At 37.1% G+C, this 20,925-nt stretch overlaps 1 protein-coding gene across 1 annotated transcript in view; it reads left to right on the top strand.

Annotated features, from left to right (window-relative positions):
• The window catches only part of DNHD1 (dynein heavy chain domain 1), a 109,119-nt gene that overhangs the window by 52,061 nt on the left and 36,133 nt on the right, over positions 1–20,925 (top strand). Inside the window, exons 19-24 of the mRNA XM_051990811.1 lie at positions 4,351–4,476; positions 15,816–15,913; positions 16,056–18,888; positions 19,201–19,378; positions 19,623–19,815; positions 19,928–20,210. Coding sequence (XP_051846771.1) covers positions 4,351–4,476; positions 15,816–15,913; positions 16,056–18,888; positions 19,201–19,378; positions 19,623–19,815; positions 19,928–20,210 — 3,711 coding nt within the window. The remainder of the gene's footprint in view (positions 1–4,350; positions 4,477–15,815; positions 15,914–16,055; positions 18,889–19,200; positions 19,379–19,622; positions 19,816–19,927; positions 20,211–20,925) is intronic.

The raw sequence follows: 20,925 nt of genomic DNA on the forward strand, positions 1-20,925 counted from the left end.
TGTTCTTATATCATTTCTTCTGATCACCATGTGAGCATCTTTCTTCCCTGAGTTCTCCAGAAAGTAAGTTTTTTTTTTTTTTTTTGGCAAATATATATTGAGCATTTGAACAATGTGGCCAGGCAATTGGAGTTGTGCTCTCTGCAGTAGAGTTTGAATTCTTGGTAATTTAGTCCATTTGAGAAAGAACCTCATTGTCTGCTATCTTATATTGCCAGATAACCTTCAGAATCTTCTTAAGACAATTCAAATGGAAGCAGTTTGGTTTCCTGGCATGATGCTGGTATACCTTCCAGGTTTCATAGACATACAATAAGACAAATAAGACAGAAGAAGAAATCAAGTCCTGACTATGAGTGACTTTCTATTTCTACTGTGGAAAGGATATAGAAGCAATCATTAGTGCAACATGACCAACTGGAGGGATATCTTGTTATCTGAGACTTAATCCCTGAAGAAAACTACTCTTTTCTTGTGATTCTTGAATGGTTTAGAGTTAAATATTATCTTGGAGGTCATCTAATAGACCTAGTTAGAGTTGATCCAGATCTTAGAAGTTGTCTAGTCAAAGCCCTTGTGGAGACTGAGATGTTAAATGACTCCTAAAGTCATCTCGACAGTGACAGGATTAGAATCTAGACATGGGTTTTAGGATTCCAGATCCATACTATCACACTGCCAGAAAGAATCTAGAAGACATCTTCAGGAATTATAAAATTCTACTCAGAAACCTAAGATTTTAGATGATGTTTTTTATCATTGCCATAATTTGAATATATGAAGAGAAAGGAAGATATGGAAAATGAACATCTTGCTAAGAAGATAGTGCTTAAAAATAGAATTTGGATTTCTAAATGGTGACTTAAGATGAACACCTGGGAGAAAGGAATGTATGAGGGCTTTCAACTGAAAAAAGAGAAGAAACATCACAAATGCAACCTCTAAACTACATATTATGGAGAGTTGCAAGTATGATATAGGAAGAATAGCAATGGAAGTGTCCAGTAGAAAGGAAGAAAAAATATCTAGGAAGAGGATCAGTAATAAATATTGTTGTCTCAGATTTCTTCTCTCTCTCTCTCTTTTTTTAATATATTTTATTTTATTTTATAATAACTTTATATTGACAGAATCCATGCCAGGGTAATTTTTTTATCCCTTGCACTCGTTTCTGTTCCGATTTTTCCCCTCCCTCCCTTCACCCCCTCTCCTAGATGACAAGCAGTCCTGTATATGTTAGATATGTTGCAGTATATCCTAGATACAATATATGTTTGCATAACTGAACAGTTCTCTTGTTGCACAGGGAGAATTGGATTCAGAAGGTAAAAATAATCCGGGAAAAAAACCAAAAATGCAAATAGTTCACATTCATTTCCCAGTGTTCTTTCTTTGGATGTAGCTGCTTCGGTCCATCATTTATCAATTGAAACTGAGTTAGGTCTCTTTGTCAAAGAAATCCATGTCTCATATTTCTTTATAGGGATTATGTGCAGAAATGTGCAGACTATGGGTACAAAGTGAATTTGAAATCTTAATTTAAGATTATTATGATCAAGAAAGTCTTAGGTATAATTGGAACTTAATAGGATATTTAGTTATTCCTGGAATATGGCAATAGAAAGCTATACTTCATTCAAAAGGATTACTGTAGATAAGACATGGTGAAGTCATATTGTAAATCAACATAACAAACTATGTAGAAATCCATGAACTAGACTATGGAATAAAAGTGGGAAAAGTGATGCAATTGTAATAGGGATTTAAACTGAGGACAAAGTCAGCCACAGACATTCTATCTTTGACCAACCTTGTGGTGACTCTTCATGCCTCCTGCACTAAGATTAGACTGGCAGAGGAGACTGGGTCAGACTATGACAGACACAGACTGCGAAGGGGACAATAAAGACTTTGGATTTTATTCTTGACCATTCTCGTGGTGTTTATTCCTGCTGAGACCAAGGTCTGTCCGAAGGACCTCCAGAAAACTAGCCCAAACATTACAAAGGAGAATTAAAGAAACTTTCTAATTACATTTCTCTTATCAACTAATTTTTAAAAGTCAACTGAAAATTAATATCAAACCATTACACAGGAACAATAAATTCTAGTCTAGATTCATGGGCCTTTGCTTGGATCAAGGTCCATTCTTGTACTCTGGAATGTTGTTTACAGACTGTGACTAGTCTTGAGTTTGGTAGCCAATACCAGGCCATCTTCAAGGTATTATGAGTCTGCTCCAAGTTTGTTTAGCTCTGCATAAGGTTTCCCTTTTTCACAAGAGATTCTTGGATTGTTTTTATGCTAGATTCTTCCCAGGGTCCTTCCCCCATACTACTAGACTCAGAAGTTACATCAAAACTGGGCCTACTTTTTGCCATAGGGAACCTGGCCACCTACCACTTTTAAGTTTCACTGTTGCCCTCCTTCCCTGCTACTGGGCAAGGGGGCTGTTTATGGGCTAGGTTCTTTCCAGGAGTTCTTTCTTGCCTCAGGGTTCTGAGGTACTGTGTTTGGGGCTTTTATGAAGTTCAACCTTTCTATTCTTTGCTATTCCTTCTCTCATTATGAGGCATATGCCATGCTTTCTATCGATCACAGTGCTTCAGTCTTGGGGTTCTGGTGAGATTCTGCAGTCCTCTTGTGTACTCCTGGTCTGAGTAGAAGAGCCTTTTAAATTTCTCTTTTCAGAATTTGATTTGTCTCTTTCATGTATGTACTTTATCTATAATTCAATCAACTGACTTGCTGTTCTTCACACGTCATTCCATCTCCCATTTCCACTCTTTTGCACAAGCTGTCCCTCATATTTGTTGGCTTCTTTTACCTTTTGATGAATGAAAGTATCATTAACCATTTATATCTTAGATTGTATGAGTGAGAGAAAGCTATTGTGTTATGTGACAAGTGAAAGATAAAATGATTGAGGAAAAAAAAAAGAGCATATTGAGTTATTAAACAATGCATGACAATTGCCCAACAAACTGGAACCAGACTATCTTACCTTAGGCTTTGAAAATGGAGAGAAACAGTTAAAATTTTATACATTAAAAACAATTATTTAGTTAACTAAAAATAATAAGACAGGTAATCTGATTCCAATTGGATGAAAGATTAGGGACTCTTCAAGTTGGAGGTGGGAGGAGAGTGAACAGGTATAATTGCCTGAAATCAGAAAAGGAAAGAAAAATCCTTTCCTTTGTGATTCCTCCCAAGTATTTATAAATAGTCATGGAAACTATAATTGATTACTATGGGGTCACTTTTCAGATAAAATGCATGGATAGCTTGAGATGTACAATTGTTCAATCTTTGGGTCTGAGTTTCTGGTTAACATAAGTCCTTAGTTAAGGATCTCAGCAGATAGAAGTTTATAATTTTCTCACAAGATAAAAATTGGATTAGACCCATAATTGAATAGCAAAGGAACTAAGCCAGATCCTGAATTGTCATAAGATGGAATCAGTGTAGTTAACTCAATTCTTACTTGCTGCCCTAATCTGCTCAGTTCCCTCAGTTATAGCCCCATACTTTTAAACTTTTTTGTTTAACTCAGCCACATATATCATTGAAATTATAAAAAGAACAAATTTGGGGTAGCTAGGGACCCAGTGGATAGAGCACTAGCTCTGAAGTCAGGAGAACCTGAATCCAAATTTGGCCTCAGAAACTTAACACTTCCTAGCTGTGAGACTATGGGCAAGTCACTTAACCCCCAATTGCCTCAAAAACAAAAAAAAAAAAGAAAGAAAAAGAATTTTTGTAAATTTAAAAAAAAACCATAAAAGTAATACAGAGTAGATCTGATTATTATAGTAACCTTGGGAACAGGTGCTTTTTTTTTTTTTGAGAAGCTAAAGGTTCTCAGTTCTCTCATTGTTTTCTTTTCTTTCTTTCTTTCTTTCTTTTTTTTTTTTTAATACAGCTTTTTATTTACAAGTTATATGCATGGGTAATTTTACAGCATTGACAATTGCCAAACCTTTTGTTGCAATTTTTCCCCTCCTTCCCCCCATCCCCTTCCCCAGATGGCAGGTTGACCAATGCATGTTAAATATGTTAAAGTATAAATTAAATAAAATATAAGTTTTCAGTTCTCTCCTTCTTCAATCCATTTTATCAAAACCTAGCCACAGATGGTATAATTGGTACTGCTTCTGGGTTAGAGTGAATTTTTTATCCATTTGAGATCTGGATTTCCTTTTTAAACACCTTCTTCATCTCTACCTTTCAATTGCCCCATCTCCCATCGGCCTTACAGGTATTAAACTAGAACAAGTAGCTCAAGAAAGAATGGGACTCTTATTAATTGTTCCTTGCCCAAACTAAACTATCATATTTTATTTCCAGATATCAGTAGCCTGCAAGATGGAATTCAAGAAAGCCTGCAGACACTACTCAAAATCTTGAACTCCCAATATACTGAGAATCTCCGGGACCGAGCCCAGGAATGGGTGTCCATCTTTCGAGGCTTACGTGAGTGTTGAGGGGTCCACAAGCAGAGAGGGGCAGAGGAAGATTTAAAGGAATGAAAAAGTTGTTGTTGTTGTGTGTGTGTGTGTGTATGTGTGTGTGTGTGTGTGATAGGAGATTGGGGGTAAAATGGGAGAATAAGCGCTCTTAAGGGAAGAAATAGGAAGTAAGGAAGAGGTATTTTTGAAACTTTTGAACGACCCTAAGAAGAGAATGTAAGAAAATGAGGGTGTGTGGATATAGCTACCATGTTAAAAAAAACCCAGGGACTGATCCAAATTTAAATGATAATTATGTAATTTAATCCTAGAGAAATGGTAAATTGTGACTCTGGCCAAGTCACTTAATCCCAGTTGTCTCAGGAATAACAAAAACAAAGCCAAAAACAAAACACCAAAAAATGGTAACTCAAATCCTAGAATTCTCAAAGAAAATGATAAAATTGAAATAAGACTTTTGGGATACAGTCAAAATGGAAAAACTTGTGAAATTTCATCAACGAAAGGGAAAAGGACAGCTCAAAAAATGCAACTCAAAAATTAGAAAATTTATAAACACAATGAAATCCCTAAATAAAAGTTTAGAAAATTAAAAATTTAACACAATTGAAAACAAAAACAAAAACAAAAAAACTTGTTGGATTGTTAAAATAAGATTTGTTTTTATATGTAAAATTATTAGGTAGTCTGATTTTTTTGAGAGGAAATTAAATTGTATATATTAAAACTATTATATTAAAAATGAAAAAAGCTTGCAACACAAGAATAAATGAACTAGAAATTATTACATCCAATTTAATGTTACTAAAACTGATCATTTAATAAAACAGATATTCACAACAATGAATATGAAACAAACAATATGAAATGTCCAGATAACAGAAAAAGAATAAAGATCTTATATAAGCAAAACTCAGAAAAAGAAATTGAAGCAGCTGGTGAATTTTGTATCAGACATTTAAAGAATAGTTTCAATATTTTATAAACCTTAAAAATTAGGAATGGAAGGGATCCTATCAAATTTTCCTGTGAAACAAATATGATCTGATATTCAAATCATGGAGAGAAAACTGCAGAGAAGGAAAATTGTAGGGCATCTCTAATATTGACAAAAATAGTTAAATGACAGCAAAGAAATTAGTATTTAGAAAATTGAATTTATAAGATTAATAGTTTTTTCAATGGTAGGAAAACTAAACATAACCATAATAACAAAAAACACATTATGCTAGTAGATTTAGAAATAGTATATGGGAGCAGCTAGGTAGTGGTATAGATAGAGCACTTGCCCATTAAGTCAGGAGGACCTGCGTTCAAATCTGGTCTCAAGACACTTCCTTAGCTATGTGACCCTGAGCAAGTCACTTAACCCCAATTGACTCAGGAGGAAAAAAAACTATGTGACAAATACAATAACCATTTGTTTAAAAAAAAAAAGTATAGAAATTATTTCTATACATTTTCATAAACAAAAAAGAAAAAGAAAGAAGTGGAATAAATGGACCTTTCTTCAGTAAATTATATATTTAAAACCTATAGCCAGCATTATATATGGTGACGAAACCTTGGTGGCCTTTCAAGTAATATCAGAGGAAATATCACTATTATTTGATATGATACTAGAAATGCTATATTTAGGAATAAGCTAAGAAAAATAAAGTATCCATAGTTAAAGAGAAAATGATCAAGTTTTAAAGATGTTCTTGTTGAGGTCTACCTTTGGGGTACCTAAATGAAATTAGGGTTAAGGTCTAGTGGCAGGTTTGGGGTACAGATTCGGTGCAAGGGGGTCTAGTAGCGGTGCGAGTTCCCAATAAAAGCATTTATTGGCCCAGGGAGCTAGATTGATAAAAGAGGTTTATTATTGGATAAGCAAAGTTAAAGTATAGGCGAAGGTAGAGATAAGGAGGGCACTGGACAGAGGGTCCAGTGGACAGAGGGTACTCACATGGTAGCCATGTTTGGAATCTCTGCAAAGAGGGGTTCCCAGCTTGGCCTTTTTTATAATAGGAGACTTAGCTCGAGGGGCTTTTGGGTGTAGCCCCAAAGTTGGCTCATATTCGGGTGGGGCTGGGAACAGGTCAGATCTTCTATTGGAATTCAAAGGGACCAGGATTTGTGAGTTAAAGGGCAATTTACATTATTAACTAGGAGAGGGTGGGAATCTAGAAAGGAATCTTTCCCGCATCATTCTGATGGATTAAAGAAACTTATTCAACTAAAATTAACAATTTTTTAAAAGTTGTAGAATATAAAACAAGTCACATAAATCTTTAGCATTCTGAATATTATTAAAATCCTTCAAAGGGAAATTTAATTTAAAATAATTATAGAATAGATAAAATATTGGGGAGTCTGTGTACCAAAACATACACGGGAACTATATCAATGCAGTTATAAAAGACTATCGAATACAGACCTATATAAAATGGAGAGAAATTAACTCCATAATTAAGCCATAACAATATAATAATAAATGATAATGCATCCTAAGTTAATACACTTATTTGTTGTCTTGTCAACCAAGTCCTTCCCCAAGAATTTACAAGCTAATGTTTGTTAGAACAAAAATTTAATTCATCTGGTGAGGAAAAAAATGTCAAGAATTTTAAAATAATTTTAAAAAGTAGAAAGGAAAGGGATAGCAATACCAGAACTCAGACTACATAGGAGTAATTAATCATCAATTTGGCTGGTTAGAAAAATAGAAAAAGTTGATCAGTCTAGTAGAGTGATGATAAAGATAAGATATAATTATCTTAAGTATATAATTAAAAAAAAAAATCCAAAGGCCCTTACCTACCAGGTCAGGACTTGCTTTTTGACAAAAACTGGAAAGCACTTATTTACTAGTTATGTGAACCTAGGCAAGTAAAAATCTCTATGTGGCCATTTCCTCATATGTAAAATGGGAATATTATACCAATTTCCCAGGGTGGTTGTGAAAATAAGATTTGTGAAGTACTTTGCAAACCTTAAAAAGCTATGTAAAATAATAACTTATTATATAATTTATCATCACCATCATAATAATTATTGTTGCTCTACAGTAAGCTCCAAATGAATAAATGACATAGATATAAGAGGTCACATAAGAGCAGCAAGGAAGAAAATACGTTTCTCTGCTTTGGATGTGGGCAAAATTCATGGCCAAACAAGGGACAGGATCCTAGAAAATTAAATTAGCAATTTAAATTATATAGAAGGTAACAAATTTTGCACAAAACCAATTGAGTTAAAATTAGGAAAAAGAGAGCTTTTTTAAAATCTGTGCAGCAAATTTCTATGATAAATATTTGGATATAGAGAAACAACAAATTCAAATTTATAAGAACAAAAGCCATTCATTCCATAGTAAATAAATGGGTCAAAAGAAAACAGATATGTTTTTTCTCCTTTTATAAAATTTTATTTTTTAGATTCACATTCTCTCTTTCCTAATTTGCCCTTTTCCCTTCCACCAAGAAAGCAAGAAAAATGAAACCTTTTACAAAGAAAGAAAACAAGTGGCCATGTTTTAAAAAAAAAGTTCTCAGTCTGAACTCGTAAGTTCACCATTTCTTTATCTAGAAATGAAAAACTTGTTTCATTATAATTCTTCTGAAATTTTAGTTGATGGTTGAATTGGCTAAAATCCTTAGGTCTTTCCAAGTTGTTTGTCTTTGTAATTTTGTTGTTATTGAATATTGTTCTCCTGGTTTAACTCATTTCACTTTATATCAGTTTATGTTTTTTCAGGTTTCTCCAAAACTCAACACCATCATTTCTTAAATTAGAACAGAATTCTGTCACATTCATATACTATAACCTATTTAACTATTCCCCAATTGATGGATTTTAAATTCTTTATCACCACAAAAAGAGCTTCTATATTTTTAATATATTAATCCTTTTTCTCTTAATATTTTTGGGGTATAAAACTAAAAGTGATATTACTGGTATTATACCAAACAAGCGATTTTAAAAGGAATGTTGTTAACATGAAAGAACAGTCTGAATTATTAATAATTTAGAGAAATGCAAATTAAGGAAACTAAAGATTCAATTGTAAATTGGGTTCAAATCTTGTCTCAGACAATTACTAGCATAAGTAGATTAATCTCTTCTTGCTGCTTCAGTTATTTTTTGGGGGGTTGTCTTTTTTATTTTTTAAATAGTATTTTATTTTTGCAAATACATGCAAAGATAGTTTTCAACATTTATCTTTGCAAAACCTCGTGTTCCAATTTTTTCTCCCTTTCTATCCCCATTCCCCCTCCCCAAGATAGCAAGCAATCCAATATAGGTTAAACATGTGCAATTCTTCTAAACATATTTCCACATTTATTATGTTGCATGAGAAAAAAAGGAAAAAAAAAGAAAAAACAAACAAACAAACAATAAAAAGATGAAAATATTATGCTTTTAATCCACATTCAATCTCCTTATTTCACTCTCTGGATGTTGATGGCACTTTCCATTACAAGTCTATTGGAACTGACTTGAATCATCTCATAGTTGAAAAGAGCTAAATCCATCACAGTTGGTCATTACATAATCTTCTTGTTATTGTGTACAATGTTCTCTTGGATTTGCTCACTTAAGTTAGCATTAATTCATGTAAGTCGCTCCAGGCTTTTCTGAAATCAGCCTTCTCGTTATTTCTCATAGAACAATAATACTTCATAATATTCATATACCATAACTTATTCAACCAGTCAATTGATGGACATCCACTCAGTTTCCAGTTTCTTGCCACTATAAAAAGGGCTACTACAAACATTTTTGCACATGTGGGTCCTTTTCTCTCTTTTTTTTTTTTTTTTTTTGATCTTTTTGGGATATAAGCCCAATAAAGATAATGGGTATTGGGTATATACAATGTGATAGCCCTTTGGGCCTAGTTCTAAATTGCTGTCCAGAATAGTTGGATCATTTTATAACTCTACCAATAATACATTAGAGTCCTAGTTTTCCCATATATATTATTTTTTCTTGTCATCTTAGCCAATCTGAGAGGTGTATAGTAGGTACCTTAGAGTTGCCTCATTTGCACATCTCTAAGAATAGTGATTTGAACATTTTTTCATGTGACTAGAAATGGCTTTAACTTTTTCATCTGGAAGATTAACCTATATTGAATTATTTGCTGTCTAGGAGAAGGGGGAAGGAAGGAAGAGGGAAAAATTGGAACACAAGGTTTTGCAAGGATGAATGTTGAAAACTATCTTTGCGTGTATTTTGAAAAATAAAAAGTTACTATAAAATTTTAAAAAAGAAACATTGAATATAAAAACTGTCCTTCACGTTTCTGTTTCCCTTTTAATCTAGACTATATTGGTTTTGTTTGTGCTTTTTTAATTTAATGTAACCATAATGCTAAATTTTGCACTTCATAATGTTCTTTAGTTCTTCTTTGGCCATAAATTCTTCCCCTTACATATACTATTCCTTATTCTCCTAATTTACTTAATCACCTTTTTTTGTGTGTCAAAATTATGAACCTATTTTGATCTTATCTTGGTATAAGGTGTTAGATGTTGGTCAATGCCCAATGCCCAGTTTTTGCGATCCTGTTTTCCAGTTTTCCCAGAAAATTTTGTCAGATAGTGAGTTCTTATCCCAGAAGGTAGAGTCTTTGGATTTATCTAATGCTAGATTATTATAGTCATTGAGTATTGTATCTTGTGAACATAATTTATTCTGTTGCTCCACTATTCTATTTCTTAGTACCAATAGTTTTGATGGCTGCTGCTTTATAATACAGTTTTAGGTCTGGCACAGCTAGGTCACCTTCCTTTGTACATTTTTTCATTAATTCCCTTGAACTTTTAAAACTTTTATTCTTCCAGATGAATTTTATTATTACCTAGTAATTTCTTGCCAGTTTGATTGGTATGGCAGCAAATAAATAGATTAAGATAGGATTGTAATTTATTATATTAGCTCAGCCTACCCATGAGTCCTTGATAAATTCTTCCAGTTGTTTAGATCTAACTTTATTTGTGTGAAACATGTTTTGTATAGCTCTTGGCTTTGTCTTGACAGGTAGACTCACAAATATTTTATATTGTCTACAGTTATTTTAAATGGGATTTTTCTTTCTGTCTCTTGCTGCTGGACTTTGTTGGTAACATATAGAAATGCCAATGATTTATATAGGTTTATTTTATATCTTAAAACTCTGCTAAAGTTGTTAATTGTTTCTTTTAGTTTTTTAGTTGATTCTCTCATGTTTCTAATGCAATATAGAATAATAGTAGTGATAATGGGCAACCTTGCTTCACCCCTGATTTTACTGGGAAGGCTTTTAGCTTATCTACTTTACATATAGTACTTGCTGATGTTTTTAGATAAATGCCACTTATTTTAAGGAAAACTCCATCTATTCCTATGCACTTTGGTGTTTTAATAGGAATGGGTATTTTATTTTGTCAAATGATTTTTCTGCATCTGTTGTGATAATCAAATGATTTCTGTTTGGTTATTGATATGGTCAATTATGTTGATTGTTTTTCTGATGTTGAATCCGTCTTGCATTCCTGATATCAATCTCACTTTGTCATAGTGTATTATCCTGGTAATAAATTACTATTTTTCTCTTTGCTAATATTTTATTTTAGATTTTTTGCATCAATATTCATTAGGGAAATAGGTCTGTAATTTGATTCTTCCTGAGTTAGGTATCAGCACCATATTTATGTCATAAAAGGAATTTGTTGGGACTTCTTTTTCTCCCTATTTTTCCATATAGTTTATATAGTATTGGAATTAATTGTTCTTAAATGTTTGGTAAAATTCACTTACAAATCCATCTGGCTCTGGAAATTTTTTCTTAGAGAGTTCATTGATGGCTTGTTCAATTTCTTTTTCTAAAATTTAAGTATTTTATTTCCTCTTTTGTTAATCTGGGCAACCTATATATTTTAAAAATATTCATCCATTTCATTTAGATTGTCAGATTTGTTGGCATACAATTTTGCAAAATAGCTCCAAATTATGGATTCAATTTATTCTTCATTGATATTAAGTTCACTCTTTTCATTTTTGAAACTAGTAATTTGGTTTTCTTCTTTACTTTTTAAAATTAAATTCAAAGATTTGTCTATTTTGTTGCTTTTTCATAAAACCAATTCTTAGTTTTGTTTATTAGCTCAATAGTTTTAATTTTATTAATCTCTCTTTTGAGTTTCAGAATTTCTAATTTGGTATTTATCTAGGGTTTTTTAATTTGTTTTTTTTTTTTCTAGCTTTTTTAGTTGCATATACAATTCATTGAACTTCTCTTTCTCTATTTTATTAATGTAAGAAATATAAATGTATTCCCTAGAAATATAGAATGTTCCCTAAATGATTTTGTATGTATCCCATAAGTTTTGTTTATTGTCTCATTATTGTCATTCCTTTAGATGAAATTATTGTTTCCATGATTTGTTTGACTCACTCATTCTTTAGATTAGATTATTTAGTATCTAATTAATTTTTGGTCTATTCATCCATGACCTTTTATTACTCATAATTTTTATTATATCCTGATCTGAAAAGGATACATTTATTATTTCTGCCTTTCTGCATTTGATTGTGAGGTGTTTATACCCTAATACATGGTCAGTTTTTGTGTAGGTGCTATGTACCATTTAAAAAAGATATATTCCTTTCTATTCTCACTCAATATTCAATATTCTTTTACAAAATTCTATTCATCTCATTTTTTTTTCTTATTTATTTTCTGGTTAGATTTATTTAGTTCTGATAGAGGAGGTTGAGATCTCCCGCTAGTATTGTTTTGCTATCTATTTTTTCTTGCAACTCACTTAATTTCTCCTTCAAGAATTTGGATGCTATATCACTTGGTGCATATAGGTTTAGTATTGATATTACTTCATTATTTTGGTAACCTTTAGCATAATGTACTTTCCTTTTTTAATCTCTTTCTATTAGACTTGTTTTTGCTTTGTTTGATCTGAGATCAGAATCAATACCCCTACTTTTTTTTTTTTAATTCAGCTGAAGCATAATATATTCTGCTGCAGCTTTTTATTTTTACGCTGTTTGTATCTCTCTGTTTCAAATGTGCTTCTTCTAAACAACTTATTGTAGGATTCTGGCTTTTCTACTCTGCTATCTGCTTCTGTCTCATGGGAGAGTTCATCCATTCAAATTCACAATTAAAATTACTAACTCTTATTTCCCACCATCCTATTTTCCCCAGATTAAACTTTTCTCTCCTTTCACCATTTCCTTTCTTACCAGTGTTTTGTTTCTGACCACCGTCTCTCTCAATCTGCCCTCCCTTTTTTCAGGCTTCCCTTTTCTTTCCTCTTTTCCTTTCTATTTTCCTAGAGGGTAAAACAAATTTTTATGCTGAACTAAGTATATATGTTATTTCCTCTTTTAGACAAATCTGATGAGGTTAAGATTTAAACAGTGCTTAGCCACCTCCCTTTTTTCCCTCAACTGTGAAAGGTCTTTTGTGTCTCTTTATGTTACATAATTTATCCCATTTTTACCTCTCTTTTCCTCTTCTCTCACTACAATCTCTTTTCCAGCCCTAATTTCTTTTTTATATTATCACATTAATCAACTTATACTTACAAGATAGTTTTCAAGAGTTACACGTATCATCTTCCTGTGTTGAGATATAAACATTTTAACCTTTTAAAAATTTTTTTCCTTCCTTTTACATTTTTATCTTCTCTTGAGTCTTGTATTTGAAGATTAAATTTTCTTTTCAGCTTTGGTCTTTTCAGCAGAAATGATGGGAAAATCCCCTATTTCATTCAATGTCCATCTCTTCCCCTGAAAGATAATGCTTAATTTTCCTGGGTAGTTGATTCTTGGTTGTAGTCCAAGTTCCTTTGCCTTCTAGAATATCATATTCCAGCCCCTTTTGTCCTTTAAGGTGGAAGCTGCTAGGTTCTGAGTAATCCTGATTGTGGCTTCTCAATATTTGAATTGTTTCTTTCTGGCTGCTTGCAGTATTTTTCTCCTTGGTCTGAAAATTCTAGAATTTTCTATAATATTCCTTGAAGTTTTCATTTTAATATCTCAGAAGGTAATTGGTGGATTTTTTCAATGACTTCTGGTTCTAGGATATCAAGGCAGTTTTCCTTGATGATTTCTTAAAAGATGTTATGCAAGTTCTTTTTCCCATCCTGGCTTTCAGCTAGTATACATTAATTTTTAGATTGACTCTCTTGGATCTGTTTTCTAGATCTTTTTCTAATGAGGTATTTTGCATTTTCTTCTATTTTTTCTTTTTTGGTTTTCTTTGATGTCTCAGTCATTTGCTTCCATTTGTTCAATTCTGATTTTTAGTGAATTATTTTCTTCAGTTAATTTTATCTCCTTTTGCATTTGACCAATTCTACTTTTAAAGAAGTTGTTTTGTTTGGTGGGTTATTTTTTTCATTTCATCAATTCTATTTTTTAAGAAGTTGTTTTTTTTAGTATATCTTTTCCGATTTTGCCAGATTTATTTATTATGTTGTTTTCTTCATATACTAAAAACACTCTTCCTTACCATGGCTTTTCTATGAGTCCGAGCCTCACACCCACGTTTCCACTATGACCAACTAATACACCTCCTATGAAAAAACTTCTTACCAATAACTTTAGCAATATGCTTATGATTTATCTCTCTATCCACCTACAATTTCTGTGCTTTTTCCCCCCCAAGCTGTTGGCTTTTTCCCAAAACTTAATAGTTCTTCTGCATAGCTCCCATTCCCCTTCCCTCCCCCCCCCCCATTTTCTTCTATCTCTCTTTTAAAATCCTTTTTGAATTCGTTCAAGAGACCCTTTTGAGCTGGAGATAGTTCATATCCCCTTTTGAAGCTTTACCTATTGGACTTTTGCTTTTGCTATATACTCTTCTAGGTTTCTTTTCTGATCTTCCCTGTCTCTATAGTAGCTTTCTAGGATCAGAGCTCTTTTTGTTTGTTTTTTGTTCATTTTAAAAAGTTGAGCTGTACTCCTAGGACACAGAGAAGATTGTTCTAAGCTTCTTTTGCAGGGGGACAGGAGCCTCTCATTTATTGTGCTGGGGCCAATGGGGCTTTCCGATTGTGCTTGGTGGGCCTAGCCAATTCCCACCTGTCATTCTAGGGTTTGCCTCGTGTAATTGTGTTAGATATCTCACAACTGGCCTGCTGATCCACTGGCCTTCTGAAGTAGGATAGAGAAGCCAATGCTGCTGCATTTTTAATAAGAATGTCCTGCTAGATTCCCCACGCTAAGCCTCCCTGTGCAGGGTCTCCTTACACTGGGCCTCCCTGTGCTGGGCTGCTTTCTCCTCTGCTCAGTTGAGACAGACCTTTCCTAAAGTCCTTTCAAAATATCTTAAATTGGAAAATTATTACATTCCAAATATCTGTGGGTTTTGGTTCTGTCACTCCAGAAGCCATTCAGAGGTATGATCCAGCATTCTAATAGAAGCTGGGGAGAGCTCAGGAAATAATCCTGTCTATTCTCCAGCATCTTGGCTCTGCCCCCTCATTTATCTTATCTTTTAAATGAGGATAATAAAAGTACCCATCTTGTAAGGTTGTTGTGACTATATAAGTACTTGCTATTATTATTATACACCTAGAAAAGGGCATCTTCTTGATGAAGGAGGGTATTCCTGTCACATGAGGTTTATTTGAAGGGACTGAGTATGTTCAGTATGTTCAGCATGTTGAAGAGAAGATTTAAGAGGAGCATAATTGTCTTCAAGTACTTGAAATACTGTTATATGGAGAATAGAATTAGCTGCCTTCTGCATGATCATAGAAAGCATAAGTTAGAACAGTGTAGGAATGTTGCAGAAAGGCAGATTACCTACCAGAACAAAGACTTTAATTGTTGCTGTAATTGAAAAGATGGGCAAAACTTCCTTTCCTGATTCTGGTTAGATAGCTTTCTAAAAGAGAGATAAGGATATTTGAATCAGGAAGGAGTGAATTCATCACTAAAGGTCTTTATTTGGAAGCAGGCTACTTATTAGGCTTCATGGTATGGTTAGGAGTTGAATTACATGACCATTGAGGGATCTTTCAATTCTGAGATTCTATGGTTCCAAAATATTGAAGGCTGTTGAATAGATCTTCTGTGGATGATTTATGGAAAAAAACGCATAAAAATGGCACAGCATGAGAAGGTTTGGAAGAGTAACAATTTGTAGTGGTAGAAAGAATGTTATATTAATGACAATGGATCCATTGTGATTATGCAGTCACATCACCACCTTCATTTTTTGCTTACCTTGTACATTTTTATTCTTGGGGTTAGTCTTCAGTTAAAATAGTGGGCCTGGATCTTTGTTATCCTTTACTAACCTGTAGTTCCTCAAGGACCCTAGCCCAGACTCTCTTATCTTTCTAGGTGCCTTGATGGAAGTTTGGGTAGTATTCCAACAGAAATGGATTTTTCTGAATAAAGTTATCTATGAGATGAAGATCAACTTGCCTAGCCCAGAACTGGTGAGAAGGCGGGCTGGGTATTTTATAGAACAAGTGGGGAAAGGAGCACTGGGAAAGGACTCCTTGCCTGGGCTCTTTTTTCCTTCCTTCACCTCCTTTTCCTACCATCTTTTTCAATCTTCCAACCTCTTTTCTTCCACAGAATAAAAGGTTTCAAGTGGTAGATTCTCAATATCGAGAACTCATGCAGGTCTCCTTGGAGGATCCTCTGGTGTTATCCCTCATGGTGCCCAGCGGGTCACGAAATCCCAGATTCCGGGACCAGCAGCTGCAGAGGCTCCTACGTGCGGGCAACCTCGAACTGGAGTACATAATCATTGCCCTAGAAACGGTGCTCTATGGGGTGCGCATGCGCTTCCCTCGCCTCTTTTTCCTCAGTGACGGGGAGCTCGTGGCCCTGATGTCGGCCCCCTGGGAAGCCGCTGAGACTCAGCATTGGGTGCACCGCTGCTTCCCCCACATTCAGACTGTGGTGTTTCAGCCATGCAACACCTCAGGACCCAGTATCCTGGAGGTCAAAGAAGAGGCTCAGTCCATCATGGGCAAATTTGGGGAGATCCTGGCCCTGCGCTCTCCCCTGCCCCTACAACATGATGTCCCCAAGTGGCTGACCAGCCTGGAACAGTGGATACGGTCAGCCCTGGTATATGGGCTATCAGACTGTGTGGCTGCTCGCCTGGCCCTAAATCAGTCCTTGGACCATGTTTTTCAGCAACCCCAAAGTCCTGGGGAGCCCCACTTGTATCTTCATAGTCATCATTGGCTAGACTTGGCCCAGGCCTTTCCAGTCCAGTGTGTGCTGGTAGCCGAAGAGGTGGCCTGGCGGATCCACGTAGAGGAGGCAATGCAGAATAAAAAGGTCCACCTCCTTAGTTTCATGCAGCTCCGTAAAATGGAGGCCCTGTCCAATTTTGCCCGTGAACAGCGGAGCACCCATATTGGTCACCCTCCCCCCTCACCTCGACTGTCCTTTCTGCTGACCCTGTTGCTTGCAAGGGTTATAGCCCATCGGGACACAGCAGTACTTTTGCAGCAGCAACAAGTCAGTGAGTCTGAAGACTTCCACTGGGCCCGCCAGTTAAAGTACTACTTGGGTCCTCAAAACAGCAGCCAAAGCCCAGATTCTAATGAGCCATCTGAAGTTGGCTCATCCCACAGGAAAAAGCCCACATGTTGGGTGGAAGTACTGGGGCATCCCTTCCTATATACCTATGAGTATGTGGGCCCCGGCCAGAGACGAATAGCCGCCCTACTGCTTGAACGACCTGCTCTGGGGCTGCTTTTGGCTCTGAAAGAAGCCGCTTGTGGGACCCTTCTTGGCCCTATTGGTGTTGGCAAGAGTGCCTTAGTGGCCAGACTGGCCTCTGCCCTGGGCCGTCAGCTGGTGATCCTACACTGTGTAATGCACATGGAAGCCCACTGCCTGGGGTCCTACCTGACTGGAGCCCTGCAGAGTGGCGCCTGGCTCCTGCTAAAAGCTGCAGGTGCCCTGCCAGTTGGCTTGCTCTCGGCTCTGGGCCAGCGCTTAGATGATCTGCGGTGTCTCTATGTACCTCTGCTTCTGGGAGCTCCAGAAATTTCTGAGTTGGATCCCTTGATGCCTCAGATCCTGGGCAGTAGCTTCTTTGAAAATCATCAAGTTCTTGTGCGCGTTGGCTATGGATGCTTTTTAACACTCACCCACTTGAGTTCTACCTTGCCCACCAACCTGCGCTTCCTGCTTCGCCCTGTGACCATGGCACTGCCAAACCTAAAACAGCTGACTGAAATGACCCTGATGGGTGCTGGACTCCGGGACGCTGTGCGCCTGGCATCTCGTCTGGCCACATTCTTCACCTTGGAGCAGGCCCTAGAGCCCAGGCTGCTGCCCAGCCGCCTTAACATCCTGGTACAGATCCTGGAGACTACCCTAAAATTCTTGGAAACTCCTAAGGAACAACAGGGCCCCCAACTTCCTCGAACCCTAGGTGCTGCAGAGGAGGCTGCTCTGCTTCATGCCCTGCTGCATTCACCACTGTTTAATGGTCCTGAGCGACCTCACCTCCTTATGCTACGTCAGCTGCTCCGTGACATCTTTTCAGGGGCAGGCAATGTGCTGGCCACACCATGGACTGTAACTCCACCCAAATTGACAAAAGAATTACGGAAGATTGGCCTGTATGTGGATCCTGATTTCCTGTGCTCCTTAGAGCAGTTGAGCCAGGCCTTGAGGCAAGTGCGTGGGATATTGCTCATGGGTCCACCTGGCAGTGGGAAGAGCACATGCTGGCAGGCCCTGGCTAAGGTCTGGAACCAGCTGGTAGCCAGGAACAAAGCCTCTAGAGATGTTAGGCCTGTGAAAACCACTTCCCTGTATCCTAGTAGCCTTAACTCAGAGGAATTCCTAGGCTGGTTTGAGGAAAACTATTGGAATCATGGGGTCTTTTCCCAGCTGTTGTGGGCTGGTGTAAACCAACCTATGAGGGACCCACAGGGAATTCAGCATTGGATCATCTGTGATGGAGTGCCTAGTGCTGCTTGGCTGGATCCTGTTGCCTCCTTGCTAAGTAATGCTGCTAAAATTAGTCTGCCCAATGGTCAACAAATACCTTGGCCACAAGATACCTGGTTCCTGCTTGAGATTGTGAACACAGCTGGTATGTCTCCTTATGTAATCGGAAGTTGTGCCCTGGTATATTGTGGAGGGCATCAGACATGGCAGGCTATGCTTGCAACTCTAATGACAGAACTGCCTCGAGAGTACTATTTGCTCCCCCAAACCATGGTTGAGTTGCAATATCTAGCGGATGACCTAGTGCCCCCCATGCTTCACTTCCTAAACCGCCAGGGTGCCAACTCTGTGCTCCATGTCCATGGACAGCCAACATCCAGCCCAGGTGTGGCAGAGATCCGCAGCATGACCCACCTCCTCCAAGGGCTGCTTAATCCCCACCTGCACTACACAGAAGAGGAGCAATACCACATCACCAATGGGGGTACGGGAGAAGAAGGGAAAGGGTGGATTTGAGATGAGGGAAGAGGAGGCCTAGTACTGAAGTGGGGAAGGAAAGAGCCAGGATATGGTAAAGGGAAAAAAGAAAAGGAACAAATACAACTGGAAAAGAGGGATGGGCAGAGGATTTGCTAGTTGAAGATAAATAGCCTAGCATCAGGGATAGGAAAAGGCCCTACAATCTAGGAGAGGGGATTGATGATAGTCTGACAAGAAGGAGCTTTTGGGATAGAGGTTTCCCTTTTGATGTTATGTTTTCATCCCAAAAGGCTCTTCCTATGTTTCCCATTTACAGACAACTTGAGCCGTTCAAGCTCAATGGTCCAAGACTCTGAAGGTACTCAAGAAAGCATATCTGCTGAGGGACTCCAGAAAGACATGGACGGGGACAAAAAACGTCGAAACCATTTGCTGGCTATCAATAGCTTCCTCTTGGCTTTTATTTGGGGCTTTGGATCCCATCTCCCATCCAGGTGCCTCCAAGGAAACCCCAGAGTGGATGCACTAGAGACCATCTTCTGGTCTTTGGAGAAGCAGGCACTGCTAGACTCAACAACACATTTCTGAGTGTGAAAGAAAGACTGTATGTGTGACAATTTCTGTGTGAGAGATTTTATGTATATGTAACTAGGAGTAACTATATGCATTCAGCACATGGACTCCAGGCCCCAGATGAGAATTCTGTAAGCATGCATCTTCCTCTTTTTATTTATACAGGCATTGGTCTACCTTTGACAACTTTGTTAGGGGAATTTTGAAGCACCACTGTGAATACCCTGAGCTGCCTACTTGTACCTCTGTGTTTGACTTACATCTTTGCTCTGAGGACGGATCGTTGGTGCCTTTCTCAGGCCTGTATTTGAGCAAACGGATCAAGGGAACTATAGGGACCTTCAACTTTTCAGCCCAGGTATGGATGATAAGTAGAGAGGGAAGAAACTAATGTGGGAAAAGAGCTATCTGGAATTGGCTTTCTTTGCCATCTGAATGTCCAGAGCTGATGTCCCACTTCCTGGTTCTAGGCAGAATGTGTATTGTATGTGGCGGATCTCCTCTTGTCTGCGGGACATCCTGTGCTGCTGACTGGAGAGACTGGCTCTGGAAAGTCTGCCTTTGTGGAAGTGCTGGTGGAGCCCAACCACCCATGTGTGCATATACCAATCCATTTGGCTCTTACCACAACTCATCTAAGAAATCTTCTGACTCAAGAGATCCATAAGCAGAACCAGAATTGGCCGGGGAAAATAGTGCCTTCCAAGGGCTCTTTTCTTTTCTATCTGAAGGATCTGCATATGGCAGCAGCTGGTAAGGGTCCAGAACTGGGAATGGGATGGAAGAGATGTCACAGATTACAAAAACAAAGGGCTCCTGAGACAGGAACCACGATCTAGAGGAGTAGGATGTTTTTTCCTCTTGTGACTATAACCTTGGGACTTTTTGGGTCTGATCTGTCCTCTACCTCTGATTTATTTTCTGTACCTTCCACAGTAAATTATTGGCACACCACACCCCCCTCCATTTCTGCATAACCATTAAACTAGTTAAATTTCCAACTAGCCTCATGCACACTCTTAAAACCATCAGATCCATCATCAAGCAATCTCATTTCTTAGTAGTTCCTAGGGAACCTCTGGGCAAATTGTCCATTTGCCCTTCAGTTCCTCAGTTCTCCTTTTTGCATCTCTAATAGTAATTTTATGGACCATGATTAAGTTTCCCCTGACACTCAAACTGGACTGCCGTCTCACTTTGCAGCTATCCTAGCCCATTTTCCCTGTTCCATGACACTCTGAATAAAGAAGACATTGTCTTACCTGGCTACCATACTTTTCACCTATATTTTAGGCTATCTGGTATCAACCTTTAGTCTACTCCTTTATCCTCCCTAGAGGTTTCACTGTCTCTCATTCTGATAACATCTTCAACATCTTCACATTTGACCCATTCTTCTTTTGTTCTGTTTTGCCAGAAGTTTCACTAGGAAGTTGTTTCAAGTGGCCCATGTTATAAGTGGCCCTCT

The sequence above is a fragment of the Antechinus flavipes genome, chromosome 3 (assembly GCF_016432865.1).
Source record: "Antechinus flavipes isolate AdamAnt ecotype Samford, QLD, Australia chromosome 3, AdamAnt_v2, whole genome shotgun sequence".
Classification (NCBI taxonomy): domain Eukaryota; kingdom Metazoa; phylum Chordata; class Mammalia; order Dasyuromorphia; family Dasyuridae; genus Antechinus; species Antechinus flavipes.